The sequence below is a fragment of the Biomphalaria glabrata genome, chromosome 1 (genome assembly GCF_947242115.1).
Source record: "Biomphalaria glabrata chromosome 1, xgBioGlab47.1, whole genome shotgun sequence".
In the NCBI taxonomy this organism is placed as follows: Eukaryota; Metazoa; Mollusca; class Gastropoda; family Planorbidae; genus Biomphalaria; species Biomphalaria glabrata.
Genome location: NC_074711.1, coordinates 63,441,769 through 63,467,137, shown reverse-complemented (window position 1 = coordinate 63,467,137; position 25,369 = coordinate 63,441,769). Strand labels below are relative to the sequence as shown.

Sequence of the window (25,369 nt, the reverse complement as noted above, 5' to 3'; positions counted from 1 at the left end):
TTTGGAGCTGTTACACATGGATACTTGTATCTTTGATTTTCTCCAATATCTATACCCTTACCAAAGTATCGACAACAGAAGTCACACAAAAAAGCATCAAGATAACAAAGTGAGTTTAGGTTTTCACCCAAACTCCTAGGCAATTTTTTTTTGACCCTCATTAAATAAGCGATGCAGGTCAAAACGCTGGTTTTGCTATTCGATGAATTTGATGACAGATGAATATGCCAATGTTGACTGATAGTTAACTGAAAGGACTAAGATTACCTTTGGGTTGACTTAAACTCATAGTCACGTGTGCATTTCGGAAACTTTGAACTGCAAACAATCAAAAACAACAGTACTATCTTCTCTTCTACATTTCAAACATGATGACATGCGATCACTTAGTCCTGCCTGGGTGAAGACGACAAGCGTGAACATTACAGGAATGTTGAAAACGTGTACAAAGATACTGACAAATAGTGATTGGTGCAATGTATTCCATATACCTTACTATGAAATGACACGAACCACTAGCCATCTTGTTATCAAAATTTCTATTAATGCATACAATCTGCATTCATATTTTTGAAAACAAAAATAGAGTAGTGCATATTTTATTTAGAAACACGTAGTTTATTTATCTACAAATATGAAAAGACAACTTTGGAATGCTTTTCATCTTTAATTTTAAAAACCAAAGTATCCGCTGACAGAAGATGCAAAGTAGCTGTTGTCTCTGTTTTCAACATGCTACACTAGAAGATGACATATCAATATCTCTGTTAGTTTTTAAGCTTGAAATGAGACAAACAAACAGACCATAGCATTGTGTCGTGGGCCGAAAAAACAAATCAAAATATATAGAAATCTGTCTTTTCACTAGCAACATTGTGTGAGCTACAGCGTCTACATGATCACGCTGACACACAATTACAGATTCGCCTGAACCAAAGTATTGTTGTGTTCATCCAGTACCCAGTCTCCTCGCTTTCAAATGAATGAAAACATGTGGCCTCTCTAGTGCCTTCCTGGTAATGAACATAGCAAAGTGACTCCCTCCAGTCTTCCACTTGTTTGGTTTTACCGACTGAACATCTTTGAGACAGTCCAAAAGTGTCTCCGGAAAGAGATCCAAATATTTTAGCCCCTGGTCACGTTGTGTCAATCCTCCAACCGCACATTCAGCAGTTTTCTAACCATCCCCTCAGCCACCCATTTGTCATTGTTTGTTTGCTTTGTTTCAGCTGTACTTCCCAATCTGGACAGTTACGTCTTCCTGAAGGTCAACGAGAACACCGAGAATGTTCTGGTAGAGGAGGAGACTGTGGATGCCAGGTGAGTAGTTTGGTGAGGTAATCCCTCCCTTTTTCACCTAAGTGCCTACACACACACACATATTTACTGACTTTTAAAAAATGACGATTTGTTGCCCTTTGTAAGTGATTTTAACAACAAAAAATAGGGCATCGTTTCTAGGCCACGAAAACATGCCGGAAAAAAAAAAGTAGAAAAAAACTTTTGGACTACAACTGATCTAGCTACAGAGTGTGGTAGCTGAGTGGTGAATCACTTGACTTTCGAAACGAGGTGAAGACTGACATTTTGCATTTCGATATTTTAGAACACTCAGTCCATCCAATTGTAATCGGTACCTGACATTAGTCTGAAAAGCAAAGGCGGTTGTGCTGGTCACAAGACACTCTCGTTAACCGTTTGTCATAGAAACAAATGACCTTGCATCGTCTGTCCTGTAGATCGCAAGGTCTGAAAGGTCTACGTAAAAAAATTTTTAGATACTGAGTTAGATTTTTCAATGTTGTATAAGATGGCCAAGATAAAAGCGGCTCGGAGTTTATGGCCTCTCAGATTGCCAGCAACTCACAACTATCTGCTTAATGCCATTTTTAAATGGTAACTTAAAGGGTAAACTGTACAGTAACAACCTGATACTATTGAAGAGTTGACAACGAGCACTTGCAATACCTACCGGGGTACAATGGCAGCCACCAAACGAAGTGACAAAAAGTGGTCCAAACCACGTGCTCAGTTGTGGGTCCATGTTCATGGTGCATACTTTCCACCGCTCCTGTCAACTAGGAATTGTTTAGTATGTTCTTCATTATAATATTCTGCGTTGTTGTTTTTTTTACTACTGTTAAATACAAATGATACTATATCTATATAATAGCTTACAGTTTTCAGTCAGGGTGGCAAAGATAACGCCAGGTATAATTACAGGAGTACAAATACTGACTGAAAACTGTAAGCTATAATATAGTATCATTTTTATTTACCCCGGTGTGGGGCAAATTGTCACAACCTCAACCCAGCCACTTTTTTGTTGTATAACTTTGATAAATAAAGAGATAAAGTTTATTTCATTAACTCTAATTGTTGTCTGAATGTTTAAGTTACAGCATGTTAAGTTTGGTGAGAATCAATAAATTCTAAATATGTTTAAAACATCAAAATCTGAAAACTGTGACAACTAGCCCCACCTTCCCCTTTCAGACCTTTCGATCTATAGGACAAATGATGCAAAGGTCATCTGTTTCTGTGGCTAACGGTTAACGAGGGTGTCATGTGCCCAGCGCACAACGACCAACCGCCTTTACTTTTCCCCCAACTATTGTCAGGTACCCATTAGAGCTGGGTGAACTCAGAGGCGCCCAAAGATCCCGAAATTTAAAATCCCAGTCTTCACCACGATTCGAACCCGGTACCCCCGGTTCGTAAGCCAAGCGCTTTACTTCTCAGCCACCGCGCATCCCGCATAATATTCATTAGATCTATGTATATTTTTTTTCTTTTCTCCACTCACTTTTCTCAACATTACATAAACCAGAATGATCAGATATTTTAGAACTGACAACTTACGAGACACACTGATGGAATACTACATCTCTATTACGATTTAATTTTATTTTAGCCAGACTCGGCACTGAACCATGTGTAATTGTACACGTTCTTTTTTTCTTTCAAAAATGTACACCTCAACAGTGTACATCAGTGATGCCCAAAATACGACCCGCAGGCCAGATTCGGTCCGCGACGTAGTTCCATCCGGCCCGCCGAAATGTTGGCACAAAGTGTAGAAAATCCCCCATCCAAAAAAAATGTTGACTTATGTATCTCTACCTACATTTGGGCCTTCAATTTTTCTTTAATTAATTGGTACCATGATCTTTAATATTTGTACGCTTATTAAATGTAGGCCTAGAATCTACCAGAAAAAGTTAACAGACCTTTACTTTTTGTGGAACATGATAATAAGCCAACATATTTGATTTGTAAAGAAAATGCGTCTGTTTTAAGAAGAAAAACATGAAAACCGAGTTAGAAAACAAATATGGCAACAATCTTGATTTAAGCCGCGAATAAAAGATATTTTAATTACGCTACAGATTGGAGGATCGATGGGAATATTTACTCAAAAGAGAAAATGAGTCTTTGTAAAGCTCGTGAAAAAAAAAAGATAAATTCAAATATCCAATTCATTAATGTTAGTACTAGATCCAATGGTTTCAAATCAAATATTTTCAAATTCAAGTCAATTTCAATTCGTTACTTTTTCGTTCATGTGGCCCGCGACACGAGTGTCGGAAATTAAAATGGCCCGCAGGGCGAATTAGGTTGAGCATCACTGGTGTACATGATACAGATGAGACAGGTCATGTGTACGCAGCTTGATAATGAATTATTCTAATGAGAATATACCCACTAAAAAATTTGTTACAGTAACTATATAAAATGCATTGCTTCACTATTACTGTTTAGGAATGGTCCAGCATCGTTTGTTGTCCTGATTTATTATCAATTTAGTTTGTTTCTGTGGTGTCCAACTTTTGCAAAGAAGGTCGCGCCAATGACACATATACACAAAAAAACAAGCTATACAAACGTTGCCCGAGCTAAGTTTCTAACCCAACATTCACGTCAATATTGTGGGCGTCTGCCGTGAAGGTGGTTCTCGTGTTATCTTGTCTTATATTTACAGTGGTTCTCATGTCATCTTGTCGTATGTGGTTCTGTTATTTAGCTAGGTGCTTGTGCAAGTGTTTATTTAGTCTATATTATCAGTTGGTGATTTCAATGCCACTAAGTCGTCCAGTTCTCCAGACCCACTCGGGCTAGTTGTCCCTTGGTCGTTTAGTATTTGGAAAGTCCCATGTTGGTAGGGATTTAGTCCACTACCTGTTTAACACTTGCAACTATTTCACACTCACGGAGTGGGGGGGGGGGATGCTAGAGTAAAGGTTGCAAACTGGGGGAGTTGACTAACTGTTTGTTTTTAAATTGTGTTTTTGACCTTCTGCTTGGCAACTGCTTGTCATTGTTTGATCTGTAAGTCAATTGAACACGCTGCCTCTCTTCCAGTAATAATCAATGACTTACATACTGACTCTCTGTCACACACTGACTCTCTGTCACATACCATGACTTACATACTGACTTTCTGTCACATACTGACTCTCTGTCACATACCATGTCTTACACACTGTCTCACACACTGACTCTCTGTCACATACCATGTCTTACATACTGACTTTCTGTCACACACTGACTCTCTGTCACATACCATGTCTTACATACTGACTTTCTGTCACACACTGACTCTCTGTCACATACCATGACTTACACACTGTCTCACACACTGACTCTCTGTCACATACCATGTCTTACATACTGACTTTCTGTCACACACATGACTCTCTGTCACATACCATGACTTACACACTGACTCACACACTGACTCTCTGTCACATACCATGACTTACACACTGTCTCACACACTGACTCTCTGTCACATACCATGTCTTACATACTGACTTTCTGTCACACACATGACTCTCTGTCACATACCATGACTTACACACTGACTCACACACTGACTCTCTGTCACATACCATGACTTACACACTGACTCTCTGTCACACACTGACTCTCTGTCACACACTGACTCTCTGTCACATACTGACTCTCTGTCACACACTGACTCTCTGTCACCTACTGACTCTCTGTCACACACTATAGCTTCATTCGTCGACCATTCCTATTTGTCTAGAAAACTCTAGTAGATGCACAGGTAACCCTAACTCTAGTAGATGCACAGGTAACCCTAACTCTAGTAGATGCACAGGTAACCCTAACTCTAGTAGATGCACAGGTAACCCTAACTCTCGTAGATGCACAGGTAACCCTAACTCTAGTAGATGCACAGGTAATCCTAACTCTAGTAGATGCACAGGCAACCCTAACTCTAGTAGATGCACAGGTAACCCTAACATTGGTCTACTTTGAAATTGGACTTTGAATGTTTTGAACTAAAGGAATGACTTGATTCGAAGTCATTGTAGCAACATTTCATATTGTTCAATGTCATAGATTTGAAAATACACATTAAAAAAAAAAACAAAGCTAGCCCTATCTTACGCTAAAACATAACTGTTCACCGCATCTCCTGTGTGGGAGATAGTAATGCCTCACGTAATAGTAATGCCTCACGTAATAGTAATGCCTCACGTAATAGTAATGTCTCACGTAATAGTAATGCCTCACGTAATAGTAATGCCTCACGTAATAGTAATGCCTCACGTAATACAGCCACTACAACCAGTAGTGTAGTCAAGCTGACAAGAATCAATGCATGTAGCTGTAGTGAAAAGAAAGATCTAGTACAAAATGTGTTCAATATTTTAAGCTCAGGGGCAAAGGAGAAAAAAAAAACGTTAGAGAAAACAAAATTTGACGTCATCGTCCTTGACCTTTAGATCCACTTTGTAACTCTAGTGCTATTTACACGGCTTACAGAAATCGTCATGTAAAAAACAGTCATTTTATGGACATATAGATATATTAAAAATACCGATCTTTGTAAACTCTGGAAATATTGTTGTATTTTATGTTTCGAATCTTCTTTCAGAATGATGACATCCTAGTCCGGTTCGAGATGATGGCGGGTGGGGTTTTAACCAGGGATCAGATATTTCAAATTCTAATGCTAGATACTAACGTGACCCCAATGTAGGCCTAGGCTTAGGAATAACTGAGCGAGAAGAGATTGAAACAAAAAAAATGCTTTAAAAAATAACTTATTGATTAATCGGGCCCCTGGTTAAGCGAATGTATATACAATTCTAATTGGCCTTTAGATTCAGACTTACAAGACTGTTCTCAAAATGTTCATGAACATCTTTTTATTTCTTTCCCTCTTGAATGAACAGAATTTACAATCGGAAATACTCGAAGACGTGTGTAGGTTCAAGATAAAGGTTGACTAGACCTCAAGCCAAATTTACATTTATTTTTATTATACATTAAAAAATTATGACAGTCAAACTAGACTTTTCCCAGTTTGTTCAATTTGCTAGTAATTCTTTTCCCAAAGATATTCATAATCTGTCAAAGTTCTAGGAAAATTGTTAGAGCCGTTTTTGGGATTCATGTCCTTACACCCACCCATTAGTTTTTGGACCCGATGAAGAGTTTGCAAGCTGAAATGTGAAATTGTAAAAACAAAGAATGTATTTTATACGCACATATGCATAAACATCTTTTTAAAGAAGATAGACAAAGGGGAGCTCGTGCTGATCTTTAAAGGGCATTGTACACCCTGAGATGAGAGGGTGGGTGACGTAATGTGGGAGTTGGTCTGTATGGGGCGCCTACAGATTTACGTTAACCAAACTCCCTTTATTTTCTATATTATATTTGTATTCTTATAATTGTCATGTCCTTTTAAAGGCCAATTGATAAGTGTAGTTTAGTTGAAATAGTGTCTACGTAGTATGTGAATATACATTATAGTTAGTAGACAAAAGCCAATACCATAAGTTGATCAAGTTTGATATACATAAGAAGTATTCCTTCCTAATCTTTATCAATAAAATAATACGAAGTTCTGTGATATGTAATCTGCTTTTTTTGGCGCATTGTTGACATTGGTTGATACCTACAAGATGGCTGATTTGCAGCAAACTTCTAGAAAAATTTTTTAAACGTTTTGCAACAGCCATTTGTTGACAAGGTTTGTTACCAACGAAATAGCGTCGTATGTCCTAGAACCTAAGTCTACGATTGATAGCAATTGGGTGCTGCACGTACCTATCAACAAAGCTTAATTGTGATTGTATCGTGGCTGTATCCTACGTAGTGACACTCTCTTTCTCTCTTCTTCTTTCTCTCCACTCACTCTTTGCCATGTTGTTGAGTGTTGTTGTTGACTCAGTGGATCACAATCCAACGGCTGATATTGGCGTGAGTGTGTGTGTGTATTTTGACATATATCTCTAATGTGAGTCACACTAACCACGTGATGGTGATTGATAACTGATATTGATTGGCTTATACACTCACCTCGAGTCCTACTGTACATTTGTTGCTATATAGTCTATAAGATTTGTCTCTTTTTTTTTCTTTCTCATTAATCCCTTTTTTTCCCGTCCTATTGTCGCTTCCATTTTTTCCTGCTAATTTCTCTCTCTCTCTCTCTCTCTCTCTCTCTCTGTATCTCTCTCACTCTTTCTTTCTCTCTTTCTCTTTCTATCTCACTCTCTCTCTTTCTCTCTCTCTCTCTCTTTCTTTCTCTCTCTCTCTCACTCACTCTCTCTCTTTCTCTCTTACTCTCTCTCGCTCTCTCTCTCTCTCACTCTCTCTCTCTCTCTCTCTTTATCTCTCTCTCTCTCTGTATCTCTGGAATCTATCTATTCGTCTGTCTGTCTCTCTCTCTCTGTTAACTCTTATTGACTTCAAGTTGCGATGTGCCTACCCTCTCTACTCTCCTATTTTCATTGTTACTACAATTTCTTAGGTCGCAGTTTGATGTATTACATACAGTATCACAGCTGCTAATCATTCGATGAATAAACTACAACAGTTCATAGTTTTCACTTATTTTTAAAGACAGAACATTCTCTCTATTTTAGGAATACTTGATATATTAAGCGTAAAAACAAATTGGTATTTATAAAAAAGGTAAATAGACAGACATACAGAGAGAGAGAAAGACAGATAGACAGAATTATTGTCTGGTTGATTAAAGTGTGTCAGTTTTTAGCGGCCCCGGAAAGCTGTTAGTTTTGTTTGGGTCTGTCTGTACGTCCGTCCCGTTTAGATCTCGTAAACTAGAAAAGTTATTGAAAATCCGACATCACGATATTTTAGACCTTTCAAAGTTCTGATGCAACGGTAATTTTTTCTTTTCTGAAAGTGAACATTTTAATTTTCTAAAATCAACTATGCAAGTAGTTTTTTCATAAAAATGAACAATTTTTGCAACTACTCACTATTAATAGTATAAAAAAAAAACACGGGATACTATTTAGTAAGAAAGGTGACTTTTTACCATATTTTCAACACATTTATGCAAACGGCTTTAGATTTTTTGTAAAAAAAAAATGTTTTCAAAATAGTAATACTAAAATAAGTAATTTCTGTCGTACTAACTACCTACATTTACGAAAAAAATGTCTAATCTATTTAGTATGCATATAAATGGAACATAATTTAAAACAACAAATAATAAGTAGTGTTTTATATCATACTAATGCACTTTACGATACAGGACACATTTGAAACACTTAGCAAAAGGGAAAAGTTTAGTTATTCTGTTGTTTTTTAAGGGAAGAGTTATGTTTATTGAGGCTTTGAAGGAGAGATGGGCCCTTTACAAAACAATAAGATCAATTAGATAATCTTTCAAATAACATCAGTTAGACCAGGTTCACATTTAACTTCACCTGCATCTATTCCTTAGTCTGTTAAACCGTTGGGACACCACACAAGATCAGTCAACCGTCTTTCTCCATTCCTTTCTGTCCTTTGCCTTTGGTATTCACTGACAGACCTTACCATTCTTTGACGTTGTCTTACCATCACTTTCTCTTCATATTCCTCCTGGTACTGTTCCCTGTAGGAATGTCTTTGCGAGCCCTGAGAACCTTGTGATGTGGCCATAGAGTTTGACTTTACGTTTTTTTTAACAGGGGTTAGCAGGTCATTTCGGGGTCCAATGGCTGTAAGCAGGTCATATCGGGGTCCATTTGCTGTAAGCAGGTCATCTCGGGGTCCAATGGCTAAATTATTCCTGTTTCTTCTCTCTTCATTCGTGATGCGTTCTTTGTAAGTGACACCTAGGATTAAACTATAACAGGTTGTTAGTCGAACTAACACCACCACATTATTGGCAACACTTTCGACACAAGCGTGTCTTTTCTTTTTTGTATCAACTGGAGATAGGGTTGTAGTTGTTGATAGTTTCTTCTTCATAGTTTCTGATATTCTTTCTGAAAATATTGAAACTTGCCTATTTTTACCTTCCATAGCGGACCACTTCGGGGACCGATTTTGAGTTTGTGTTTCCTTGTTTGTTTCTTTGTTTTTTTTTTCTACTAGCTGGCTATAGTGTTACTAAAGAAAACAATCAACAAGTGAGACTATTCCCATCGAATGCGATGTTTTCTTCTTGGCTTGTGCATGCAGATCTGTCATCTTGTTTCTTTCTTCACACAAAAAACATTTTCACTTCACATCCAGGTCATGTCCGCTGAACTGACTTTGACAGCCAGTAACATGTTTACATTCCACTCTTGAAGACTAGCTCTACTTGTGACTATGAGATTGTACTGTTACAGCTACATCTTGCTTGTAACTACTTCCTTCGATGAGAACTAATCTCTCTCTCACATGTAACTACCATACTTCCATTCCTACTGTAACTGACCATGTCGTCATAGCTAACCCTAATTTGACTTCATTTCAGTATCCTAGCTTGCACCTAAACTCGAGTGTTAGCTAACAACACAGTTTATTATCTAGAATATAAAGTAGAATGTAAGGCTTATGTTTGTGTGTGTATGTCCTGAATAGAAATCAAAACTGTTTGATCAATCTTGATAAGATTTGGCATAAATGTTCCTTGGATACTAACTAGAACAGTAATGTATGTAAGAAAAAAAAACAAGCTTAAGACCATCAAAAAAAAAATTTGCCCAACTCTATGAAAGTAATACTATTTCATGGATCTAGGTCATATAGCCATGTTTACATGAGGCAAGATTCGAAAGGATCTAGATCTAATTTTAAGAACTTCACTTTGCAGATATTTTTTTTTTGTACCTTGACACATGAAAATACAAAATATAGTCCATTGATTTCATTATTTAATAAAATTAACCTTCAAATATGTGTTTCAAAAGCATTTTTACATAAATTCGTTCCTTATATCTTGCGAATTTAGACGTCCTGACGTACTTAACATCTGACTTGTTTACGGTAACAAATATATCTGACTTGTTTACTGTAACAACTACTTCTGACTTGTTTACTGTAACAAATATATCTGACTTGTTTACTGTAACAACTACCTCTGACTTGTTTACTGTAACAACTACTTCTGGCTTGTTTACTGTAACAACTACCTCTGGCTTGTTTACTGTAACAACTACTTCTGGCTTGTTTACTGTAACAACTACCTCTGACTTGTTTACTGTAACAACTACCTCTGACTTGTTTACTGTAACAACTACTTCTGGCTTGTTTACTGTAACAACTACCTCTGGCTTGTTTACTGTAACAACTACTTCTGGCTTGTTTACTGTAACAACTACTTCTGGCTTGTTTACTGTAACAACTACCTCTGGCTTGTTTACTGTAACAACTACTTCTGGCTTGTTTACTGTAACAACTACCTCTGACTTGTTTACTGTAACAACTACCTCTGACTTGTTTACTGTAACAACTACTTCTGGCTTGTTTACTGTAACAACTACCTCTGGCTTGTTTACTGTAACAACTACCTCTAGCTTGTTTACTGTAACAACTACCTCTGGCTTGTTTACTGTAACAACTACCTCTGGCTTGTTTACTGTAACAACTACCTTTGACTTGTTTACTGTAACAACTACCTTTGACTTGTTTACTGTAACAACTACCTTTGACTTGTTTACTGTAACAACTACCTCTGGCTTGTTTACTGTAACAACTACCTCTGGCTTGTTTACTGTAACAACTACCTCTGGCTTGTTTACTGTAACAACTACCTTTGACTTGTTTACTGTAACAACTACCTCTGGCTTGTTTACTGTAACAACTACCTCTGGCTTGTTTACTGTAACAACTACCTTTGACTTGTTTACTGTAACAACTACCTCTGGCTTGTTTTCTGTAACAACTACCTCTGACTTGTTTACTGTAACAACTACCTTTGACTTGTTTACTGTAACAACTACCTCTGACTTGTTTACTGTAACAACTACCTTTGACTTGTTTACTGTAACAACTACCTCTGGCTTGTTTTCTGTAACAACTACCTCTGGCTTGTTTACTGTAACAACTACCTTTGACTTGTTTACTGTAACAACTACCTTTGACTTGTTTACTGTAACAACTACCTCTGACTTGTAGCCAGACTTTTATTTTCCAACGCTAAAAAAAAAAAAAATTTAAATACTCGTGATAGTTTTTGACACAAATCTTTATTTTCCCTTAGCATAACATGACCTTTCTTTCTTGCATTATTCATATCGACCTGAGTAATTGTATTCTTTCATACTAAATTATTTTAGTGTACCATTTTGAAAGTTCATCTTACAATACTGAAAAAGAAATGTTTTCTAGCTTTAAAAGCCAAACAGTCTCAAACCAGATGTTTATGTTCTTCCCAGTTCGTCACGTGACTTAGCACATAGATATATGTACGTACAGGAGAATCGCTCAAATTGCTTCTCCTTGTCATAATGCCAACAAAGAGGGGAGGGGAGACATAGTTTGAAGGAGTGTTAAAAACAAGAAATGAATATTTTTTTTAAGGTATATAAATTACACTTCTTTTCCTTAGTAGCGCCGAGGAGGTTATCACCTTGAAGTTCTAGTGTTGGCGGTTTGTTCTTCTTAATGCACCTCCAATTTTTAACTTTTTAAAATTCTCAACCTAAAGTTTAAATAAAAATCAGTTGTTTGTAAAGAAATTATTCTTGGATTTATTACCACCTACAATTCTTTTTTTTTTTTTTTTTTTTATTTTATTTTATTTTTATTTTCGAAATTGACCATAGTTATTGTTATAAAATCCAGACAAAAAAAATATAACAAATCAATTTTCTTTATACGATTTTTCATACGTTCTGTTTTTACCATTTCTTACTTCCTATTTGACACTGAAACAAGTCCCGTAGACTATGCAGAATGTTTTTGTAGACCTTGAACTATGCACAATGTTTTAGTAGACCCTTAGACTATGCAGAATGTTTTTGTAGACCTTGAACTATGCACAATGTTTTAGTAGACCCTTAGACTATGCAGAATGTTTTTGTAGACCTTGAACTATGCACAATGTTTTAGTAGACCCTTAGACTATGCAGAATGTTTTTGTAGACCTTGAACTATGCACAATGTTTTTGTAGACCTTGAACTATGCACAATGTTTTTGTAGACCTTGGACTATGCACAATGTTTTTGTAGACCTTGGACTATGCACAATGTTTTTGTAGACCTTGAACTATGCACAATGTTTTTGTAGACCTTGAACTATGCACAATGTTTTTGTAGACCTTGAACTATGCACAATGTTTTAGTAGACCTTGAACTATGCACAATGTTTTTGTAGACCTTGGACTATGCACAATGTTTTTGTAGACCTTGGACTATGCAGAATGTTTTTGTAGACCTTGAACTATGCAGAATGTTTTTGTAGACCTTGGACTATGCACAATGTTTTTGTAGACCTTGAACTATGCACAATGTTTTTGTAGACCTTGAACTATGCAGAATGTTTTTGTAGACCTTGAACTATGCACAATGTTTTAGTAGACCCTTAGACTATGCACAATGTTTTTGTAGTCCTTGGACTATGCACAATGTTTTTGTAGACCTTGGACTATGCAGAATGTTTTTGTAGACCTTGGACTATGCAGAATGTTTTTGTAGACCTTGGACTATGCACAATGTTTTTGTAGACCTTGGACTATGCACAATGTTTTTGTAGACCTTGGACTATACACAATGTTTTTGTAGACCCTTAGACTATGCACAATGTTTTTGTAGACCTTGGACTATGCACAATGTTTTTGTAGACCTTGGACTATGCACAATGTTTTTGTAGACCTTGGACTATGCACAATGTTTTTGTAGACCCTTAGACTATGCACAATGTTTTTGTAGACCTTGGACTATGCACAATGTTTTTGTAGACCTTGGACTATGCACAATGTTTTTGTAGACCTTGGACTATGCACAATGTTTTAGTAGACCCTTAGACTATGCACAATGTTTTTGTAGACCTTGGACTATGCACAATGTTTTTGTAGACCTTGGACTATGCACAATGTTTTTGTAGACCTTGGACTATGCACAATGTTTTTGTAGACCTTGGACTATGCACAATGTTTTTGTAGACCTTGGACTATGCAGAATGTTTTTGTAGACCTTGGACTATGCAGAATGTTTTTGTAGACCTTGGACTATGCACAATGTTTTTGTAGACCTTGGACTATGCACAATGTTTTTGTAGACCTTGAACTATGCACAATGTTTTTGTAGACCTTGAACTATGCACAATGTTTTAGTAGACCTTGAACTATGCACAATGTTTTTGTAGACCTTGGACTATGCACAATGTTTTTGTAGACCTTGGACTATGCAGAATGTTTTTGTAGACCTTGGACTATGCACAATGTTTTTGTAGACCTTGGACTATGCACAATGTTTTTGTAGACCTTGAACTATGCACAATGTTTTTGTAGACCTTGAACTATGCAGAATGTTTTTGTAGACCTTGAACTATGCACAATGTTTTTGTAGACCTTGAACTATGCAGAATGTTTTTGTAGACCTTGGACTATGCACAATGTTTTTGTAGACCTTGGACTATGCACAATGTTTTTGTAGACCTTGGACTATGCACAATGTTTTTGTAGACCTTGGACTATGCACAATGTTTTTGTAGACCTTGGACTATGCACAATGTTTTTGTAGACCTTGGACTATGCACAATGTTTTTGTAGACCTTGGACTATGCACAATGTTTTTGTAGACCTTGGACTATGCACAATGTTTTTGTAGACCCTTAGACTATGCACAATGTTTTTGTAGTCCTTGGACTATGCACAATGTTTTTGTAGACCTTGGACTATGCAGAATGTTTTTGTAGACCTTGGACTATGCAGAATGTTTTTGTAGACCTTGGACTATGCACAATGTTTTTGTAGACCTTGGACTATGCACAATGTTTTTGTAGACCTTGGACTATACACAATGTTTTTGTAGACCCTTAGACTATGCACAATGTTTTTGTAGACCTTGGACTATGCACAATGTTTTTGTAGACCTTGGACTATGCACAATGTTTTTGTAGACCTTGGACTATGCACAATGTTTTTGTAGACCCTTAGACTATGCACAATGTTTTTGTAGACCTTGGACTATGCACAATGTTTTTGTAGACCTTGGACTATGCACAATGTTTTTGTAGACCTTGGACTATGCACAATGTTTTAGTAGACCCTTAGACTATGCACAATGTTTTTGTAGACCTTGGACTATGCACAATGTTTTTGTAGACCTTGGACTATGCACAATGTTTTTGTAGACCTTGGACTATGCACAATGTTTTTGTAGACCTTGGACTATGCACAATGTTTTTGTAGACCTTGGACTATGCAGAATGTTTTTGTAGACCTTGGACTATGCAGAATGTTTTTGTAGACCTTGGACTATGCACAATGTTTTTGTAGACCTTGGACTATGCACAATGTTTTTGTAGACCTTGAACTATGCACAATGTTTTTGTAGACCTTGAACTATGCACAATGTTTTAGTAGACCTTGAACTATGCACAATGTTTTTGTAGACCTTGGACTATGCACAATGTTTTTGTAGACCTTGGACTATGCACAATGTTTTTGTAGACCTTGGACTATGCAGAATGTTTTTGTAGACCTTGGACTATGCACAATGTTTTTGTAGACCTTGAACTATGCAGAATGTTTTTGTAGACCTTGAACTATGCACAATGTTTTTGTAGACCTTGAACTATGCAGAATTTTTTTGTAGACCTTGGACTATGCACAATGTTTTTGTAGACCTTGGACTATGCACAATGTTTTTGTAGACCTTGGACTATGCACAATGTTTTTGTAGACCTTGGACTATGCACAATGTTTTTGTAGACCTTGGACTATGCACAATGTTTTTGTAGACCTTGGACTATGCACAATGTTTTTGTAGACCTTGGACTATGCACAATGTTTTTGTAGACCTTGGACTATGCACAATGTTTTTGTAGACCTTGGACTATGCACAATGTTTTTGTAGACCTTGGACTATGCACAATGTTTTAGTAGACCGTAGCCTATCACTATGCCCTATGTCCTAGCACATGGGTGGGCTACTTTTTTGTGTAGAGGGCCGCATAAAAAAAATGGCATGGGGCTCCGCATACAATTTAAATTTAGAAATTTCATCTAGAGGTGGCTTTTTTTAAAAACAAATTTTGTAAATATTTTAAATTGTATTTGTATATTTTTGTTTCATTAGTTTGCTTGGAGAAAGGGTAAAGCTTTCTTTGAAATGGCGAATATATTTTATATCCACTAAACAACCCGTTGCCCAGAATTTTCCATTCAGTTTCAATTCATTCCATATTTTAATACCAATTGAAAACATGAAGTCTGTCTTCCACTCTTCGTTAGAAATATTGTAACAAATTCACAGTCCATCTCCTTCAAGGAGCATAACAATTTCTTCCTTGATTTCCTACACTCTTCCCAGTACCTTGCTTATGCTAAGCCAGTGGGTACTAAGATTATCTTCATCAGTTTCTACACAGTGGTAAAGTAAGATTATCTTCATCAGTTTCTACACAGTGGTAAAGTAAGATTATCTTCATCAGTTTCTACACAGTGGTAAAGTAAGATTATCTTCATCAGTTTCTACACAGTGGTAAAGTAAGATTATCTTCATCAGTTTCTACACAGTGGTAAAGTAAGATTATCTTCATCAGTTTCTACACAGTGGTAAAGTAAGATTGTGTGATCAGGAATTTATCATTCATCTTCATCAGTTTCTACACACCTGTGTTTTACCCTATGAAATATTAAAAAAAAAACAAAAAAAACGTAATTTCTTTAGGTGTCCGCCACATAAAACGTTCCGACGGGGCGCATCCTGTCCCTGTACCTTTATTTCTCCACCCCTGTTTTTGGCAGACCTTAGACTAGGCCTTATACCCTTGCAAACATCCTGTCCCTGTGTTGGTTTGTCTGGCACTGTTACTATAGAGACATTAATTAGAAATTTCAAACGCTTTTAGGTGTAATTCTGTATGCATTGCATAGACAACATAAAGTGATTTCCCCGACAAACATGTATAAAGAAGATGGCTTTGTCAGAGGATTGCATTGTTTCCCAGTGTGTGTGGTACTTGTGAGTAATAGCACAGATAGAGGGAGGGAGAATGGTATACGGTTTCTTTGATGATGTCTGGTACCTATCTGTGACACACCCGCGTGTATGTTTAGAGTTACCTAGGTAGTCTGGAAATTGAAAACTTCTATCACAGAAGTTCTCTGAAACAATGAGTCACAACTGACAATTTGTTTTCTGTCTAGTGACGGATTGTATCGGTTTAAGGTGCAGGAAATAATATGTGACTCTTGCGGAGAACCGAGCTAATTTTTCTGATTCAAAAAGTTCTATTCACAGATACACGCTAGTGTACTATCAGAGAGACAAGACGACATGTAGCTACTCACTTCTCTTTGCTCATGTGAAATTATAAATACTCGTAGTTTAAAAATATATCAAGAGCCAATTTAAAAAGACTGAATTAGAAGGTTGACCTAAAAAAAATTTTTTATCATTTAGTTTCAAAACTATTTTTAGAAAGAAAAAAAAGAGTGAGAGAGAACTGTTACATACATGACTATTAAATATTGATAATTAAATTAAGATAATTTACCCTTTGATTTTTTTGTTCATTCAATGTGTAGGTCCTGAGAGTCAGATTGTGTCCAATCCTATCAGAGGTTAACCACCTTGCTTTACCTTGTCTCGTTTCATTCAAACTTTCTCTCCCCACCCCCCCCCCTCCACCCCAATTCTTTTTCTACTCACCTTGCGGTGCGTTTTGTGGCTTCTATTTTTGTACGCAACCCAATCAGCTGTTGTGTGAGGTCATCACTGCGGCACGCGCTTTTATCAGACATTTGTTCCAGACGCTCTTTCCTTCGTTCTACCTGCCAGGGCTGAATCTACTCCCGTCACTAAATTTAAAGTGTCTGCTTTCGTACGAGTGCTCGCTTCTTTTCTTAGATAAAAAAAAAATAAAATGGGAAAGGCACATACCATCCATTACAAGTGTGATATCGCGGGTTCTGACGTCAAAGCTAGAAAACTATGTGTTTTTGCCAGGAGTGCACCGTATCAGATAACACGCCTGGCTTCCGCTTGGAATGATGGGATGGCTTCCACTGACCTTAGTTCTTTATTCCTTCATGACTTTGTCAGCTCGGGCCCTGCATGTTTAAATACATAGGAACAAATGATACACTTATTTTACAACATGGCAGGATTCTGTTGTTTAGAAATGAAATCAATTGTATATATTATGTGTATGTATGTATTATATATATATATATATATGTGTGTGCGTGCGTGTAAATGTGCATATCTGCAGGGCTACACGTCATTTAGAACCGTACGATTTACTATTACCTTTCATTTGTAAATGGAGTGCAACAGTTTCATTCCGGAAACGTTAATGTGTTGAATAGCCTTAGAAATGTTATAAGCTTAGGCTTGATTCTATCAGATGGAACAGATTCTAATGGATAATCTGTTCTAAAATGTTGCGTGTTCTTATCCATGTTTGAAGTAAAAATTGGCTCGTTTCTAGTTGACAGTAACGCGTGACTCTGCGTTTCAGTTTTATTGCTTTAGTATCAATTTCTTATGTTTCAAAAACAAACTTATGTTAAAAAAAAACTATCTTCCACAGAGAAGAAATAATGGACTTTGAGAAGGGAGATCAACACATTATGAGATATAAACCGATTGCTTCCCTTGTTGAGTCTGGCGGAGTTTCTTTGATTTGATCCACTTTGCCACATTCACATGCCTCCACTGTTCATTGTATTAAGTCGGCCTAGCTGCGGTAAAATCAATGCCCTTCACTACACCTTCTATAAGAATCAGCCATTTTACCAGAAAGAAAGAGTGTATTCCTGAAATATATTCAATGAATGTTTTGTTGAGAGCTATTAATTAGTTTATAAGTAGAAGTTGCATTTAAAATTGAGATATCATTATGACTATGGAATGTAAATATCTACACTGAAATTTACTTTTCGATGATTTGTTTGTGTCTAGGTCTACATTATTGTTTATCAGTTGTCATTACACGTGTAGAATAATTGTTTTAAATAGTATGTATGTTCTTAATACACTTTAGAATTATAGACACATAATAAATAAATATTTTGTACATTTTTCTTTGTTGTTTTTTTAACACAAGTCTTATCAACCTAATTTATAACTAAATTATTTTTTTTACTATTCACTAGTGTTTTGTGACTTACCGTTACGATTGCAGATAATTATAGGGGTCAATAAATCTGATTCAACAATCACCCCAATGTCTGAAGTATCCCATGCAGGGCCAGCATGTGGAGACCCCTACACTTTTTGTTAAAGATCCACCAATGAATAAAACACTTCGATCTAAAAGCTTTATTTCAGAAGAAATAGAGCACTTGTACATTGAATCTCACTTTCCCTTTTTTTTTTAAGTAAATGTTCGAGTTTGTGGAGGCCCGTGGCACTGCCGTAAGTCTAGAGCTGCACCGGTATTTGCATGTTCCAGAGCATGCTATAAGCGGACACTTTTTAATAACAGTTTCTCCCGTCGAAATTCCGATATATTTTACTCTTGTAGCCCTGCCTTAAATCCGACCCTTATTCCTGGTATATATTTAGGTGAAGAAATAAGAGCCTCTTCACAGAATAAAACATAAAATTCTCCAAACAGAAAACACAAGATAGAATTCCTACTAAGTAATAACAGAGAACTTTGTTTCAAAAATGAATCCTTATTACTGATTATCGGAAGATCCCTACATTCTATTACCGCCCCTTATGCAATGGTAAGACACAATGGACAAATGAAACATGGATCTTTAGGACGTTACAATACAAGAAACGTCATATTTGTATCCCCACATTGAAAAAGGTGCCGGTACGACGTACCGGTGCGTACCGTCACAAAAAAGCACTGGTTGTGATAGACGAGTTGCTTCTCTCTTTTCAATGTTATATTCCTTTAATGCTAGGATTGTATTTTTACTTTGTATTCAGCCAGCTCACATCCATAGTACAACAAATAGGACGCCTATTAAAGGCTATCTCGACATGACCAACAAATAATTTAGAAGTTGAGTTTGAGTTTTTGGCACATCGGCACAATTTAGGCCATTTCGTGCCCGTAATCCTTCATGGATTACTCTCCTTTACAAGAGCTAAATTCCATACAGTTAAATCATTAAAAAACAAGGTCTATTCACAGTTATAATAGTAAGGGTGGTAAAAATTTAATAATTAGTAAAAATCTTATGTAAATATTATAGGGTCACAATTTCACAAATCGGATGTTCGTAATATTTATTCCTATTATGGTCTGAGGGACTCTAGTTCAGTTGTATATCTTCCTACTTCATGAGTCTCATGCTGGTACTTTAAATCTATTTTAGAAACTCTTTTTTTTTTCCCTTGGTTCTTAGAGTTATGTTTCTGCTAGTCCTCTAATCATGCAGTATGTACCATGTTTGTATAATTGTTTTATTTAATCTTTGTTTATAACTGAATTTGGCATTCATAGAATAGGTGGCTTTGCTTTGCATCATTGAATTTTGGCTGATATTTTATTTAATATGGTGATTTATTTTAGATAAATTGTCAGGCAGGATTCCTTTGTCTATAAGTGTTTAGTTCAGTTTACCTTGCTTCCATAGCTTATTGTATCTTACACAATTACGGGTATTGCATAATGCCGTTTTTATTTATCGCGCGTAGGATTGGCGTTTTCCATATTGAATGACACCCCAAAATGACAATTTTCGTCTTTATATTTCCGTATGTTTTATGGACTTTTTCGGCTCCTGGTAAATCGACAAATTATAAAATGGTTTAATTTAATAATGTATACTCCTTGAATTAGCGCGGGTCCTATGAAAGTGCGGGGACCACACATAGGCCCTGCAAGAAAGCGGCGTATGTTTCGCCGCCGGTCGACTAGTTTTAAAATATTAGCATACATGCATACACCAGTACAAATACAGGTATTTGATTTTTTTTTTTTAAATACGATTCAGTAGGCGTTTTGTGCTCTACTTGTATTGGATCCTGTCACCTTGGACTCCATGCAAGCAAAACCTCTTTGCAAACTCGTGGTTGTCTTTGTAACTGTTGAATGTCATGACCACTAGCTTGGTGAGGGAACGCTCAAAGGTGACACAATGCTCCCTCCACCTTCAAGAGTATTTTCTTCAGGAACTTAAGTTTCCGGTCTGTTTCATCCATAGACCAGGAAGCAACCGTGGGCGGATAGCGCTAATTATAACTCAGCTCGGACTCTTGTTTCATTCTTCTTCAAGTCCACGCAGATCAAGTTACACTTAAGCTAGTGCCTTCCAAAAAAAAAAGGTCATGCTCTGATACAGCCATTGAATCAACAGTTTGTTGTAGTCGACATGAAATCTGGCAAGATAGGGGACAGAATATACCGGTATGGCACAAAAGTTGTGTTGTTAGCAAAAAAAGATGACACTTTTTTGTGCTATTAGCAAAGATAGGTGATATTAAGAAACTAGAACAGACACAAACTAGAGCAGTGAGATTCATAACAAACTAATATTCCCACTTAATTAAATTAACACCTATAATAAAATCATTAAATTTAGAGACCCTTCAGGATAAAAAAAAAAGTAAAGTAGCATTGTTACAGAAAACACTGAACCATAATCTTCTAATAAAAACAAAATCTAATAAAATACTCAGACTCGATAAAGGCACATTCCTTGTTCCATATGCTAGGACAATTTTGAACAAATACTCCATATTCCCTAGTGCCATGAGAGCATGGAATGGGTTGCCTGAGCCAGCCAGGAAAACCAACGACTTAGCAGATTTTAAGTCATTGATTAACCTATGTTGGCGCAGTGGGCCCCTCATTTTCATAGGCCCCGCGCTAAATCTAGATGTAAATTATTAAATTAAACCATAATAACTTATATTCCCGGGGCCTCCTGATTTTCCAGGAGCTCCTGGAAATTTCATAAAATTACAAATTATACGATAAAGTCCTGGAAATCTCTCCTAAAATTATTAAAATCTCCTGAAAACTCATACAAATTTCCTGAAAAATAGACCAAATTGTGATTGTGGGGTGTAATTCAATGGGAAAACTCCAATCCTACGCGTGTATAAAGAGATTGTTAACATTCATTTCGTACTCTATGTGCTCTATTTACAATCTGGTGGTAGCAGACATGGTCAGAACATGTATACAACGCGTGAAAACTATCGTTTCAGCATCTACAAAGTAATCATTCAGAAAGCATGTTTCCAATCTGTAAAACCTGGTTGCAAAAAAAAAAAGGTGTCAATGTAGAATAGTGTCAAAGTACTTCGTTATCAGTGGCCTGGAATTTGTGACCCACTCGATGAATTAGCTGAAGAGACTAATGATGCAATAATTAAGAGTGAATCAGAAACACTGTATGAACCATTGAAGCAGTACAAAGTCTTTGTGTCACTTGTGTTATGGTACGGCGTGCTCTTCCAAGTCAATTTTGTGAGTAAAGAACTGCAAGGTGAAACAGTAGATCTGAGCACTGCAATGGACTCGTACAACAATTTGATGACTTGGCTAAAGAAACTAAGAGTTGATGGGTTTGTTCAGATTCTTGTTACAGCCAATGTATTGGCTAAAAACATGGAAGTTGTTGCAATATTTCCAGCCAAACGTCAAAGGAAAAGGGAGTAAATTTCTGGAAAACTTCACACCTTGCTGAAGATGACTACAGGATAAATTGCTTCAACAGAATTGTGGACACTGCGATTCGATCCTTGCAGCCGAGATGTGAACAACTGAAATCAAACCACAATCTATTTGGGCTTCTTGTCAGCTTCAAGAGCCTTCAGCTTGAGGACATACGAAAGTTTACAGCGAGCCTCGGGCAAGTATTGACGTCATCAACAAACCAGTTAGCATTAGCGAGAATTAGCAGATGAAATGGAATATTTAAGGCATATTCTACCAAATACATACAAAACCCAGGTAGAAATTGTATCTTATCTGTTCACTAATGAAAGATAAACTGCTTTCCTAAACTACTTTGTTGCACTCAGAAATTAAAAAAAAAAAAACGAAACTGTGGCGTCTGGTGAAGAAGCTTCTCGCGCCTCAAACTAATCAAGAATTACTTGAGGTCAACAATTTACGAAGATAAATTGAACAATTTGGAAATTCTTTCTTATTAGTGTGATCTATGTAGGAAACAGCAAGGCTCGTAAAGTAAAGTTAATTTAATCGTAATTTTATACTTATCAAAGAATGAAAAAATTGCAAAGACGATTTTATTTTCTAATACGAAATCATAATTTGCATTAATTGTCATTATCCCTACCCAGACTGGGCCCGCACAATCAGTTTCGTATGGAGCCCCGCAGAGTTAGGGCCGGCCCTGATTAACATGCATTACTAGATTGACCTAGGGACACGCGTAGGACGTAATCATCTTCTTTCTTGAAGTAACGTCTGTATTATCTACGATAAGAAGAAGATATTATCAAAGATAGGTGACAACAGTTGTGTTATTAGCAAAGCTAGAAGACAATACATGTAGTTCTGTTATTAGCAAAGAAAGGGAAACCAGTTATTACATCCCTTGTGTAAACATTTGTTGCTGTAATGTCTAATATTGTATCTATATAATCTCCCATTGCCCAGCAATGAAATTACGTTGAGTATTAGAATGTGTAATTTGATACATGTTACTAAAAGTCTGGTTCAAATGTCACTTGTCACAAAAATACTTCAAAGTTGTTTGTTGGTCAACTCCCACCATGCATTCTGTCAGTGTCATTCAAAGATGGCCGCTGACAGAAATCCGTTTATCAACTTGTTATGCTTCAATACTTTATGTTAACCAAAAATAAAATTACACACGGCACAAGCTTGGCATGTTCTGGTGTGCTGACCCTCGCTAAGCCCAAAACACTGGAAGGACTAGATTTTTTTTTTTTTTTTTTTGCTGTTTGCGTCATTTGAATATATTTGAATAAGATAGTTTGGTTTAATGTTAGATGTTAAATGTTCATTCTCCTGTGACTTATAAGGAAAGACTGAGTAACGCGTGGACAGCTCAAATGTCTTGTCTACATGGACATCTAAAAATTAAACTTGATATAAGCTTTGGAGTTCATGGATCACCATTCTGATATCCCTTGAGCTTAATTGAATCACCTCTCTGAGTTAGCCGTTGATGTTTTATAGAATCACCCCTGAGTTAGCCGTTGATGTTTTATAGAATCCCCTCTGAGTTAGCCGTTGATGTTTTTATAGAATCACCCCTGAGTTAGCCGTTGATGTTTTATAGAATCCCCTCTGAGTTAGCCGTTGATGTTTTTATAGAATCACTCCTGAGTTAGCCGTTGATGTTTTAGATAATCAATAAAGTTAGCCGTTGACTTACTTAGAATGAGATCATCCCGCGCTGTTCTCACATTGGGCAGCAAGTTGTCTCCATAGAAATTAGTCTCCAGCCTTGTTTGCAGCTCTGCTGATGTCCACTGCCAAAGAACTTAAAAAAAAATCAATCTTAAACCATTGAATTGTAATAAAAGTAACTTTAGAGAAGGGGTTTAATCTTGGATTGAATCAACCTTAAAGTATCTGTTGACTTTGAAAGAATTCAACCTTAAGGCAGAGGCTGAGGTTTAATTGAAGATTGAAAGAATGACCCTTGAGTTCGCCACTGGAGTTAGAGAAAACCATCCTTAAGGTGACTTTTGAAGTTTGTAGAAGCAACACTGATGTCGTCTTCATTGTGTTTCTCTAGGAAATGATTTTCAGTCAAAGTTATAGTTACTATAATGATATGACTCATACTTCATGCAGTGGCGTAACTAAGGGGGGGGGGGATGGGGGGGGAGAATTTTAAAATCCCCCCGGGCCCCCACCTAGGGGGGGGCCCCAAATGGGTGTCCGAAATTTATTGTAAATACATAAATTAATATATTTGATTGACAGATAGTGTCAACGGGTGTCTTTTTTTTTCAACATTTATGGATTAAATTTATCACAAAGACTAAACCTAGATCTAGGTCTATCAGTACGTTGACTTTGTTGACATTTTACAAATATTTTTTCCCACAGAGATCAAAGTTTTTTTTTAAGTTAGTTTTACATTTTAAACTTATTAGATATTCTAATAATATATCTAAATGTCGAGTATTTTATGGCTACACTAATTAACCTGGAATCAAAATTTACAGAATCGAGTAGGCCTATAACAGATCCAAAAGTTATTCTTAATAATGCTAGAATAGTCCATTATTCGGGTTTGGCGTCTATAATTTCAGAATTAAACTTCACACTCGAGTTATTACCCCTCTATTCATCTTTCCTCAATCCAATGGAAACTATTTTATTTCCATCTAATCCTTTTGCAATAAAAACAATAAACAATGACTTAATATCATACAATATTAGCACATCATTCCTTTTGAAGTTATTATCACACCCTTCCTTTTAAAGTTCTTAAAAGTGATATCTACTTGCAGGGCCGCCCTAGCATTTGCGGGGCCCTATGCGAAACGGATCGCGCGGGGCCTAGTCTGGGTAGGGATGAGCATAGGCCTAATGTCAAAATTATTTTTTTTTTTATTAGAAAATAGGCCTCCTTTCGTCTTTGCAATACATTTTTATCAAATGAAAGCTCGCAATGCCACTTTTTATTTATAGGCACCCCAAAATTTGAATTTCGTCTATTCTTTAGGAGATTTGAATTAATTCAAAAAAAGTTCAGGACTTTATCATATATTTTGCCTTCTCTTGAGATTTCCTGGAGGCCCTGGAAAATCAGGAGGTCACGAAAACCCTGTTATTTTATATACATTATAATGGTTTAATTTAATAATGTACACTTAGAATTAGCGCGGGTCCTATGAAAGCGCGGGGCCCACTGCCACCGCATAGGCTGCAGTGGCCTAAGGCCGGCCCTGGCTACTAGGAACTTTAACAAATCGTCCACTTCTGGTTGTCTTGACTGGCACAACAAGTTCTCTAGACGTTGGTCTATAACTGTCTGTTTCGTTTCTTCCAACAGTTTGC

General features: G+C 36.7%; 1 protein-coding gene across 4 annotated transcripts in view; it reads left to right on the top strand.

The window, feature by feature from the left end:
* LOC106072557 (DNA replication complex GINS protein SLD5-like) overlaps positions 1–18,463 on the top strand; it is a 53,464-nt gene extending 35,001 nt beyond the window's left edge. For all 4 annotated transcript variants that reach the window (XM_056007380.1, XM_056007372.1, XM_056007393.1 and 1 more), the window contains 2 exons: positions 1,230–1,320; positions 17,978–18,463. In XM_056007380.1, coding sequence (XP_055863355.1) covers positions 1,230–1,320; positions 17,978–18,074 — 188 coding nt within the window. In that variant the 3' untranslated portion in view covers positions 18,075–18,463. The remainder of the gene's footprint in view (positions 1–1,229; positions 1,321–17,977) is intronic.
* Positions 18,464–25,369: the final 6,906 nt, after the last annotated feature.